Raw genomic sequence first — 12805 nt, 5'->3', positions numbered from 1 at the left:
GAGGGGGGCGGCGCCCCCCTTCCTTCCTTCTCCTCCACTCCTTCCCCCTCAAGTCCTAATCCAGCTAGGAAAGGAGGGGAGTCCTAATCCCGGTGGGAGTAGGAATCCTCCTAGTGCGCCCTCTCCCTTGGCCGGCCGCACCCCCCCCCCCTTGCTCCTTTATATACAAGGGCAGGGGGCACCCTAGAGGCACAATAATTTATCATTGATCTCTTAGCCTGTGCGGTGCCCCCCTCCACCATAGTCCACCTAGATGATACTGTAGCGGTGCTTAGGTGAAGCCATGCGTCGGTAGAACATCAACATCGTCACCACGCTGTCGTGCTGACGAAACTCTCCCTCAACACTCGGCTGGATCGGAGTTCGAGGGACGTCATCGGGCTGAACGTGTGCTACACTCAGAGGTGTCGTACCTTCGGTACTTGATCGGTCGGATCGTGAAGACGTATGACTACATCAACCGTGTTGTGCTAACGCTTCCGCTTTTGGTCTACGAGGGTACGTGGACAACACTCTCCCCTCTTGTTGCTATGCATCACCATGATCTTGCTTGTGCGTAGGAAATTTTTTGAAATTACTATGTTCCCCAACACGATGAAGTCCTCATTGCCGAGGCTCTCATCATCCTCGGAGACTGCACGATAACTATCATCGTCTAGGTCATTGGGCATGGTCTGATTATGAGGGTTGTCTTGTTCCTCCTGTTCGGATGCAGCCCCGACAGGGTCTTCGTTGTTTTCGGTGTCGCCCGGAGTACTATTCTCTCCCATGCCAGTATTTCTGTCATTTGGGCGACGAGGCTTAGAGTGGCATTTAGGGCGTCGGCGCTTGGACTGTGTCTCAGAAGGTTTATTCGCAACTGGATCTTATTCGTCATCGTCGCTAGCTTTTTATGTGTCAGCCATGTACACATCGTACAAAGAGGTGGCCGTCCAACATCCAGTAAATGGCGGGTTTTGGCCTTGCTCCTGGTCGGAATCGTCGTCCATACCGTCGATGTCTTTGGAGCCATAATCGAGCACGTCAATTATATTATCGACAGTGGCTATGAAGTGGGTGGCGGGTGGGAAACAAAATTTCCCATCATCAGCCTCTGGCTCGAACCGAACATAGTTCGGTTGTGAGTCCTTCTCCAAGGACAAGTTCTTTAAAGAGTTTAGCACATCACCCAAGGGTGAGTGCTGGAAGATGTCTGCGGCGCTAAATTCGAAGATCGATAACCGATCTAGCTCGGTGTCCGCAAGCGTATATGGTCCGGAATTTATGGCCGGAGACGAATCCGGAGTTCCATTGACGCAGATATTGCGAGGCGCCGAGTCCGTGTGCGGCTCCAACGCCGCGGACTCTGTGGCTTCGGATGGCACGATCTGCTCCGGTTCTAAGGCCGTTGCAGCAACAGGAACCATCTCCTGGATGTGATCAGATGACATATTTAAGTCATGTTCTTCGCGGCGAGGGGGAATGATCGCTGCAGTCTCAAATCCATTGAAGATCAAGTCTCCACGGATATCCGTGACGTAGTTCAAGCTTCCAAATCTAACCTGGTGGTCAGGGGCGTAGCTATCAATCTACTCCAGATGACCGAGCGAGTTGGCCCGCAGTACGAAGCCACCGAACACGAAAATCTGTCCGGGGAGGAAGGTTTCTCCTTGGACTGCGTCCCTATAGATGATTGAAGGGCGGGGTGCGGGGTGTCGTTGTCAGCAGAAGATGGAGAGGAAGGGGATGGGGCTAGCAAAGCTAAAGGAAAAGGGGATAGGTGTGTTTTTATGGATATTAGTTGCATTTTTTAACAACTTGTAATATGCAATTGTAGTTATTTTAATGACAATTCAGTGTTGTAAATTTCAGATTCTATAAGATATTTCAAAAAACTTGGTAGTGATAGTAGCTTCAAACCAAGCACCCGTTTTAGATTGTTTTTCTATTTGAATGTGTTAATTTTTTATTGTATTTGATTATTGTGTCGAGGATCACGATGTTAAATTTTTATTGTATTTGATTATTGTGTTGAGGATCACATGAAAATATTTATGTGCATTGTTAGTGTGTATTGACTATTATGGTTTTGCGTCAAAAAATCAATAAGAGTACGCCCTGCCATAAAAAAAATTTGTCCTTCGCCTCTGTTTGTGAGGACCGATTCAACAAATAATCACCAATCCACACAATTATCAACAAGATCAAGTGAGAAATCAGGATCTCAGTTGAAGAATTCACTCACAACTACCCTGTCTTACATGGAAGGTAGCTAGTTCTATGCTAGATATGGGGACTGTGAAATACATACATTTTAGGGTTTTTCGTATCGGGCAGGCTATAAGTAGCCGTAACATGAGTTTTGTCCCCTACGCCACATCGGCTAGGGTTTCTCCTCCTCCTAGGCGATCCCGATCGCCTTCGAGTTCCCATCACAAAAACCTCCGATCCCTGGCGAGCTTTTGTCCGCCTACGGTCTACCCTTCACCTCTCGCTGCGATCGTAAAGCGTGTGTGACTGAACGGAGTCTGCGATGGCTTCACCGTCTGATGCCCAATCTGGCACCAGTGGAGGCGGGTTTGATGAACAGGCAAGATCGGATCTAGGAGATTTCCTAGATCAATTGGATCTCAATGACGATGAATTTGAGGACATGGAGATTGATGAGGATGATCTGAAGATACAGGAAAGTGTTCGATGGCTCGCCATCACTAGGGTTCACACCAGCAAAAGCTTCAGCCCTTCAGCTTTCTACAAGCACATGAGAGCTGCTTGGAACCCGGCTCAGAACGTGCGTTTTCGTCCGGTAGGGCCGAATCGATTCGTCGTCCAAGCTTCATGTTTGGGTGATTGGGAGAGAATAATGATGCAAGGTCCATGGTTATTCCGCAATATGGCTGTACTCCTACTGCCGTATGATGGATTCTCTAAAGCGGATGAAGTTGAAGTCGTTCATCTACCGATATGGTTGTAAATCCATAAACTTCCAGTCCCATATTGCAAGCAAAGTATCATGGAGAAACTGCTGAAAGGTGCTGGGGAGATAATGGATATGAGGTTAAACGGAAGTACTCGAGGCGACTACATAAGGGTGAGGGTGAGACATGATACCCGACAAGCCCTTACAAAATTTGTGAGTATTGTCCGAGGCAAGGAACGCCAAGTTTTTTTGGTTCGCTATGAAAAACTGGCAAGATTCTGTAAGAGATGTGGCCTTATTGGCCATGAGCATAAAGAGTGTGGATCCGGTGTTCATGATGTTAAGTCTCTCAAATTTGGAGATTGGTTGTATGCTGATAATCTTGGCAGTAATCGTCCTGATAGTAAACCCAATGGGGCAACAAACCAAGGGGCCGGTATGGATGGATCCCTCTCGAAGGGAGGGGCTGGTACAGAGCAGGATCCGAACAATCCAGAGGTTGCGGATACTGCATCTAGCCCGGTGAAAAAAGCAGGTGTGAGGACGGATGTGGCCAGGGAACCAAAGAAAAGGCTGAATATGGACGAGGCCGAGGACAATGAGCAGGATCATATGGGTACTGCGAACAAGGTGCTGGCTATTACGGATGGGAGCAGTGCGGATACACATGGAGCTTCACCTACGAGCAGTACCTCTAGCAGTAAAAGCTTAAAGATAACCAAGGGGAGTGACAATAATGAGATATCGGCGGCCTCCCTTGAGGAGGACCGCCGGACGCAATGAATATCTTAGTATGGAACTGCCGGGGGGGAACCGCCGAACAGTTCGTGAGGTGTTGGCACTCTGCAAAGCCAACGTCCCCAAGCTTGTTTTTCTTTGTGAAACAAGACAAGCTTTAGACAAAATTCAGAAACTTAAATGGAGACTAGGGCTGAAGGGTTTCCATGGTGTTAATAGTGATGGAAAAAGTGGAGGTTTAGCGTTGTTTTGGGACGAGTGTCTCTTAGTGACCATACTCGACTCTTGCAACCGGTACATCGATGTCAAGGTTACTGATGCTGGCACAGGGGTCTCGTGGAGAGGTACTTTCGTCTATGGGGAGCCTAGAGTGGAGAACAGGCACCTCATGTGGGATCACCTGTCCAGATTACGAGCTATATCACAGGATCCATGGCTTGTATGTGGAGATTATAATGAAGCAATGTGGCAACATGAACATCTTTCGAGATCATTGCAATTAGAGACGCAAATGACAGCCTTCAGAGATTGCTTGATGGTGTGTGAGCTGGAGGATTTGGGTTTTTCCGGGGTTCCGTTTACATACAATAACGGCCAGCATGGTAATCACAATGTACAGGTCCGGCTTGATCGTTCTTGTGCAGACGAAGGGTGGAGAGAGTTGTTTCCAGCGGCAAAAGTCTCCCACCTGGCTACTTCTTGTTCGGATCATGCACCGGTGCTAGTGCAATTGCAGGAGGCACCGGATCACCGGACCAAGTGTAAAAGCCCACGTTATGAGATTATGTGGGAAAGACACCCAGTCTTCTCAGAGGTCATAAACAAGGCTTGGGAGTGCAATAAACCGGTCGAAGGGCAGCCCTCGATAGCGACTTCCCTGGCTGGGTTGATGAAGGATCTAAAGAGTTGGAGCAAAGATAACTTTGGTAATGTTCTAAAAGAGATCGAGACCCTCCAGTCGTAACTATCTGAACTGCAAATTGGAGGGGCGGATGCCTCTCAGGTCCGGCGCAAAATGAACCAGTTGGATGAACTCTTATATAGAGAGGAGATGATGTGGCTCCAGAGGTCACGCATTACTTGGCTAAAGGAAGGAGAGAGGAACACGAGCTACTTGCATAGGAGAGCAGTCTAGCGTGCTCGCCGGAATCATGTTCAGCACCTTCTAAAGGTCGATGGCTCCTGGTGCTCTTCTCCGACAGACATGGAAAGGATGGCAACGTTGTACTTTAAGGAAGTGTACACCAAAGATCCCACCCTTGAGTCCAGGGAGGTTCTTGAGTGCATTACAACTAAAGTCACAGACGAGATGAATGAATCTTTGTGCAAACCATACTCTGAGCAGGAAATATCGGATGCTTTGTTTCAAATCGGCCCCTTGAAGGCCCCGGGCGCGGACGGTTTTCCGGCCCGCTTCTATCAGCGCAATTGGGCGGTGTTTAAGGAACAAGTTGTTGCAGCAGTTCAGGAGTTCTTTCAGACGGGTATCATGCCAGTTGGGATCAACGACACGGCCATAGTTTTGATCCCCAAAGCTCCACACCCCAAAGAACTAAAGGACTTTCGGCCCATCAGTTTATGCAACGTAGTTTACAAGATCATGTCGAAGTGTATGGTAAACAGGTTACGGCCTCTACTCACGGAGTTAATATCTGAAAACCAAAGCGCCTTCATCCCCGGAAAGTTGATTACAGATAATTCTATAATAGCTTTCAAGTGTATCCATCATATTCAAAATTTGGCGGCAAACTCGGATGCTTTCTGTGCTTATAAACTTGATCTATCCAAGGCGTATGATCGTGTGGATTGGGTGTTCCTAGAAAAGGCCCTCCTTAAGTGGGGATTCTCTCAATACTGGGTGGATCGTGTTATGGCATGTGTATCTTCAGTAAAGTACTCGGTGAAATTCAATGGCAAGTTAACATAATCATTCAGTCCATCGAGGGGGCTGCGGCAAAGGTGACCCCCTTTCCCCCTTCTTATTTCTCTTTGTCGCGGATGCCCTGTCATCCCTGTTCAATAGGTCAACGGCCGAGGAAGGTTTGAGGGGAATCAAAATCTGTAGGGATGCTCCTGTTATATCCCATCTCTTATTTGCGGATGATTCTCTACTATTCTTTCAAGCATCACAGCAACAAGCTTTGTTAGTGAAGGGTTTGTTGAACACTTATGCGGAGGCCACGGGACAACTAATTAATCCATCAAAGTGCTCCATTCTCTTTTCTGATCATTGCACACCGGCTGTCATTGCGGAAGTAAAAAGTATTATGGATATCACACAGGAGACGTTTGAACCTAAATATCTGGGCTTACCAGTACCGGAAGGAAGAATGCATAAAGGAAAGTTTGAAATGGTCCAGGAGAGGCTCAGGAAGAGACTGGTGGACTGGGGAGAACAGTACATGTCTACTGGGAACAAGGAGATACTCATCAAGTCAGTAGCCCAAGCCATACCGACCTATGTGATGAGTGTGTTTAAACTCCCTGCATCGGTATGTGACGAGCTAACTCGTATGATACGTCAATACTGGTGGGGGTGGAGAAAGGGAAAAGGAAAATGGCATGGCTCAGTTGGGATAAGATGAAATTACCAAAAGCTATGGGCGGCATGGGATTTAAGGACATGTGTGCCTTCAACCAGGCACTCCTTGCCAAGCAGGCGTGGCGGCTAATTGATACACCTAACAGCCTGTGTGCTAGATTGTTGAAGGCTAAATACTACGCTTCAGGTAATATACTTGATATTGTATTTTCAGGCAATGGATCGACGGTATGGAAGGGCATATTACACGGGCTGGAGCTGCTCAAAAAGGGTATAATATGGCGGGTGGGGAGTGGAACCCTCATCCGAACCTGGAGAGACCCCTGGATACCACGTCCTTACTCTTACCGGCCTATAACTCCCAAGCGTAATTGTCGGTTTAACAGAGTTGCTGATTTTTTAGATGAAAATGGCGCCTGGAGGCTGGACAGATTGAGAGAGCATTTTTGGCCGATGGATATACAACATATTTTGAGGATACGCACATCTCCAAGGCAGCGTGTTGATTTTGTCGCATGGGCACCAGAAAAGAGCGGGATTTTTACAATGAGAAGTGCCTACACCCTCGCAACATGTGATCATGTCGCTGGTGTTAGCAGCGGGGCTTCCAGTGCGGCCCCGGGTGGGCGACGTAGCTTGTGGAATTGCGTCTGGAAGTCCTTGATCCCTCAAAAAATGAAGATTACAATGTGGAAAGCTGCTATTGGAGCCCTTCCAACGCAGAGTTGCAAGATGCTCAGGCATCTGGCGACCAGATCAACATGCCCAGTATGTGGCCGAGAGGAGGAAGGTTCATACCATGCCCTGGTGGCGTGCTCTCATGCTAGAATGGTGTGGACCAGTATGAGGGAGAGATGGCCTCTCCCAGATGACAAGTTGCTGGTGGATAATGGCAAGGAGTGGATCCTACATCTGTTATCAAGCTGTTCTGATGATGTTCGTGACATGATTATTATGTTATGCTGGCGTATCTAGCAGCTAAGGAACGACCTTACTCATGGCATGGAAACCCCTCCAGTTCATGTGACGGTCGATTTTTTGGATAGCTACTACAGATCGGTGTGCCTGGCAGGCCGGTATACTACAGAGGAAATTCTCAAGCGGAAGATGCCATCTTCGGCTCTCCCAAGCAAGGCAGTGAAGACGGCGCCAGCAACAGCGCCGTGGCCCAAACCACCACAAGGCCGGTTAGCACTCTCAGTTGATGGTTCTTTTAGTGGTATCGACGGATCAGCGGCAGCAGGTATGGTATTATGTGATCACAATGGTCATATTATCTTCTTGGCATACCGCGTGATCTTCTATTGCAATGACCCTTTGGAAGCTGAACTACATGCGATCATGCAAGGGATGGCATTGGCTATCCAACATTCCTCGCTCCCGGTTATTGTATAGTCGGACTCATCGGAGGCGCTCTCGTCTTTACGGAATCAGGGTCTTGAGCGCTTTGCTTATGGTCATATAGTTAGAGAGATCAAAGAGTTGTTAGTCAGTAGGGAGTTTTATCCTCAAAGAATTCACCGTAGTCAAAACTGTGTTGCAGATCGTTTGGCCAATTATAACCGCACCGAGAGCACAACTGCGGTGTGGTTGACCTCGGCTCCACCATGTATCGAGGACCTATGGCCTCTGGATTGTAACACTTCTTTTGAGTAATAAAGCTCCTTTACTTCGCAAAAAAAAAATAAGTAGCCGTAACAGAATTACGACGGTAAAGCAGCCTGTAGTCCTAAAAACTGAATCAGTTTAAACTAAAACGGTAACTGAAGGGGAGGTCCATCCGAGCCGTCCAATTCCATTTGTGAGCCATTCGTCGATCTGCGTCGTCCATTAGCTGAATCGCTGTCTTCAATAATTCGACAGTGGCTTCAAGCTTCGGTGTCTCCTTGGTTTGGGCCGTGACATGTTAGGCATGCCACACTTTCTTCGCCTAGCGCTTGTTTCTTTGCCTCGTTTATGGCTTGCCACAATTTTTTAGCACCCAACCCCACATGTCATACACAGGTTTTTGTTGTCAAGTCTTGCCAAAAGCGTGGCTAACAATTTACTCGCCGCAAATGTTGTGGCTTGCCACACGTTTGGCAAAAGGAAAGTGTGGCATACACGTAGGCTTCAATCAAACAGGCCCACGTTTAGCCACTCCTGTAGAACGTACCTACATCCACACGCTTGCTGCCCCCTAGCATAGGTTTCGGACGCGCGGAAAGGGAAACACTGCAGGCGGGACGGGTAGCAAGGCGAAAAAGTTGAAAGCGAAAGCGCGCGCCCCCACCCGTCTCTGCCACTGCCACTGCCCGCCCCACCCAAACGGAGAGGCTCCTGCGAATCTTGCGCCGCAGCCTCCAGCCCTCCATACATCTCGCTGAAAGCAGGCATATCCACGTGTCGACGGTCGACGGCCGACGGACACCGCCGGCATCACCATGGACGGGCTAGTAGTTAGCCTACTGTGCTCTGTCTGTGTCTTACGATTCCATTCATCTCCCTGCACCATGCCTATGACCATCATCCATCTCTTCAAGCCCACCGTTCTTGCTTTTCTTATAGTAAGTCAGAAATCTCACATACTAGATTTTTGCAGTGGTAACCTTTCCTGAAAATCTAGATATCTACGAGATTCATTGCCATAAGATACAAATCTCAATTTCAGATCTCAAACCTCCTTCCGTGTCACTGAATAATCTTTGGCACCAGATTTGGCAAATGAAACACGGTAGTTTTGACAAACATCCAACGGATATTGCTACAACAATAAAAAAGACTCAAATTACAAAGGTTACTGCTACTAGAAGTACAACTGATCCCCATGGATATTACTCTTCCTCGACACAAGAGCCCATCACCGCCCAAGACACGGTCAAGAAGCTCTTGACCGACAAGACCGAACAGAGAATTAGGCTACTGAATACTACCCGCCAGGCCATCTAGGTCCGGTCATGCCGGGCTCTACTTCTTGGCCTTCTTGGCCGCGGGCTTCTTGGCGGGGGCCGCCTTCTTCACCGGCGTCGCGCGCTTGGTGGGCGGCTTCCGGGCGGCGGCGGGCTTCTTGGGGGTCGCGGCGGCCGGCGCCTTCTTGGCGGCAGCCTTGGCCTTGGGCTTGGCGGCCGCCTTAGGCTTGGCTGCTGCCTTGGGCTTCGCGACGGCCTTGGCCTTGGCTGGGGCCTTGGCCTTGGGCTTCGCGGCGGCCTTCTTGGCCGGGGACTTGGCGGCAGTCTTCTTGGCTGGCGCCTTGGCCTTGGGCTTGGCGGCCGGCTTCTTCTTGGTGGCCGTCTTGGGCTTGACGGCGGCGGGGGCCTTGGCCAGCTTGTAGGAGCCCTTGACCTTGGTCAGCTTGCCAGCGGCGACGAGCTTCTTGATCTGGGTGAGCAGGATCTTGCGGAAGTTGGCCGGGAGGTGCGCCTTGTGCTTGTCCTCGATGAACTTGCCGATCGCGATGGTGCTCGACCCGCTCCTCTCCTTCAGGGCGGCGATCGCCTCCGACACCATCTGAGCACGCACGAACGAACCAAACTAAAAGTCAGATCAGGGGAAACACGGACGAACAGACAGAAGGAGGAACGACGGCGAAGGGCTCGGGGGGCTTACCTCGGCGTAGGACGGGTGGGCCGGGGTGACGCGGGGCTTCTTCGGGCCAGTGGACTTCTTGGCCTTGGCCGCCTTGGGCGCCTTGGCCGGCTTCGCCGCCGGCGTGTCAACGGCGGCGTCGGCGGCTACCTCCACCTGAGGCACCGGGATGTCAGCAGCAGCCACTTCAGTCGACATTGCAGCTAGGAATCGAGGGGAGATGCGAGCTCTGGTGTGTTTTTCGCCGGAGGTGAGAGAGATGCTTGTGAGCTGGGTGAGTAGGTCGGGGCGGAGGGAGCGCTGGTTAAATAGTGGGAGGCGTCGGGGAGACGGGCGAGCCGGAGGGGGCGGAAAGCCGCGCGCTGATTGGTCGAGGGGGCGTTGCCGCGGATCGCCCCTCCTAGCGCCCCGCATCAAACGAGCGACGTCCGATCTGTCTCCATCCGACGGTCACCCACGCGCCGCATCCGATGCCGCGGATTGCCGCCCCCCTGGCTGGCCTCCCCGGCTCAGGAACCAGCCTCCAGACTTCCAGAGTGTGCTTCTCCTCTCGATTCCCGATCGAATATCTCTCGATCGGATCCACCGATTCGAGTGAAAAAAATTGCATTGTGTAGGTACGGATAATGTCTTTGTAACGGGAGCGAGCTTGTGTGATTTGGTTGTGTATTCCGGGAGAAAAGCGCTGGTGAATCGGGACTGGTCAGGATGGTGCCTTGGTGTGAGTTTGGTGGAGATTTCCGGCCGCCGGCACGGGGTGCGCCGGCGAACAGTGGGGTTTTCCGGCGTGGTGTTGTAGCAGGATAACGTAGCAACACGTACGTACAAGAAACAGGCTGATCCGACATGGTTTCGATAGGCTACGAGGCAATGGAACGCGACGCAAGTTGCACAACTTTTGTAGCACCCTTTGCTGGTGGTGTGTGAGTTCAGCCCGGCTTTGCTACCTGCACCGGCGCGGTGGCCGGCCGGCTCGCCGGAGAACCGCCGTACTCCGGCAGGCGTGGACATGAGGAAGACTTCCCAGCTGCTGCATTTGCGATGTCACGCTTTAGCCCGGATTAATTTGCACCGGAGTGATCAGTGTTTGTTCCTGTGGTTGGGGAAAGTCTACCAGGTGATACAAGTTGGCTTTGTTCTACATGTGGGATCAAAAATTGTTCATGACTTCGAATGATTTCTCGATGCAAGACGCAAATTTGTGTCTAGTCTTCCCTGGAACGACAAACTGGGATTGAAAATTTTGAAAGTTGTGGCCACAGCTGTGATCAAGAATTTTGTCCAGGAAGAGATCGGAGTGGGGGTGGGTGTATAGTGCTCTCGGCCAAACACGATGATGGATGGATCGATCGAGCTGATCACAGCAACATCCCAACGCATATGAATCCATCAAGTTTCAAAATGCAAACGACGAGCCAGTTGAAGTATGCCAAGAAGACGAGAGGATGCAAATTGTTTATTTCGTACCACACTGACTGGTACTATCCGATATAGTTGCATGGTCTCGGCTCATGGTGATCCTTCCTGGGTGGCCCGCGTAACACACGCAAGCTCAAGAACCTGGTTGATGGAGATCGATCTTAAACATTCAACCTTGATGAATCCTAAGCTGCGGCATCAGACCAGGAACAAGATCGGTCATGAGCGTACACAAACAATAGGATGATAGATGGTGAGTTTTTGGCACGGCTGCAGATACAGGTGTGCTATCGGCTCAGGCATACATGTGTGAGCTTATTAAGCATCGCCTTGGATTGGTTTCACTCCATTGATTCATGGAATTGGAGTTAACATAAACATCTAGCGTTACGAAAAATGATTTAGCCATGAAAGTGTAATTCTTCCACTTGCTGCGCCGGTTACAACGTGACCCGGAAGTTGACCAACCCACCTAATTTGACATCACTTTCCACCTTGTAGTATGTATTACACCATCCCATCTCTAGTATATAGGACCTAAAAAGATGCATTTGTCACGGAGCAAACAGCTTGCCATTCGTAGCAGCAGCCAGCACATCATATGATTACAGCACGTCCACCGGTTGCAAATGTTAGCTTGATGATGACGCGTGCGTGCATGTACACCGAGTGGCCGTTAACTTGTCTGTCACCGAGAGGGACGAGACTTGCGCCGGTGAAAGCGTGCCCTTTTGTGTTGTGCCGTCCAGCACCTCTGTTTCTGTTTTGTGCCGGAACTACACGGGACAGGATCATAGGAACGTCGCCGGAGATCGATCGAGCGGCTGGAAGCAAAAGTCGCTGGCGCCGCGTCGTCATGCTGCTACTGCATATGTACCTTGATCGCATGCCCGTCCATAGTTTTAAAAAACCATCACATTGCGCTACGGCAACCTTGGTGTGTTTTTTCTCAGGAAATACTAGTGAACGAATTTGGTCGATTTAAACACGTTCATGACAGCCAGAGCCCTCTAGTTAGGGCCATGTGGGACGGGGGAGACGGCGTGACCAAACGGCCGTTAATCGGTGTGTCGGCAGCGATGAAAACACGTTTTCTGACAGCCCGGGCCTGCTAATCAGCTCCACGTCGGACGGGGAAGATGGTCAACGCTCTTTCTTTATTTCTCTAGCGCCCTCGCTCTCTCTTTCCTTCTCTCCTCTCTCACAACCCCTGCCGCTGCCGGCCCCGCGACTGCTCGCTACCGCTCTGTCATCATGGAGCAACGGTCACGGATATGTGCCCGTACATGCGCGATCTCTGTGCTAGTAAGCCTTTACTAGACTAGCTTGTTGATCAAAGATGGTTAAAGTTTCCTAACCATAAACACGAGTAGTCACTTGATAAACGGGATCACATCATTACGGAAATGATGTGATGGACAAGACCCATCCGTGCATAGCATATGATCGTTCAGTTTATTCCTATCGATTTCTTAATGTCAAATACATATTCCGTTGACCATGAGATCATGCAACTTCTCGATACCGGAGGAATACCTTGTGTGCTATCAAACGTCACAACGTAATTGGGTGATCATAAAGATGATCCACATGTATCTCCGAAGGTGTCTGTTGAGTTGGCATGAATCAAGATTGAGATTTAT

General features: G+C 50.1%; 1 protein-coding gene across 1 annotated transcript; it reads right to left on the bottom strand.

The window, feature by feature from the left end:
* Positions 1 to 8847: 8847 nt before the first annotated feature.
* LOC119303578 (histone H1) lies at positions 8848 to 10025 on the bottom strand. The gene is made up of 2 exons (XM_037580707.1): positions 9765 to 10025; positions 8848 to 9665 (listed from the first exon to the last, which is right to left on the bottom strand). The coding sequence occupies exons 1-2, from the start codon at positions 9939 to 9941 to the stop codon at positions 9126 to 9128; spliced, it is 717 nt and encodes a 238-aa protein (XP_037436604.1). The 5' UTR covers positions 9942 to 10025; the 3' UTR covers positions 8848 to 9125.
* Positions 10026 to 12805: the final 2780 nt, after the last annotated feature.

This window comes from Triticum dicoccoides, chromosome 5A (genome assembly GCF_002162155.2).
Source record: "Triticum dicoccoides isolate Atlit2015 ecotype Zavitan chromosome 5A, WEW_v2.0, whole genome shotgun sequence".
NCBI lineage: Eukaryota > Viridiplantae > Streptophyta > Magnoliopsida > Poales > Poaceae > Triticum > Triticum dicoccoides.
This window is presented reverse-complemented; position numbering and strand designations above follow the sequence as displayed.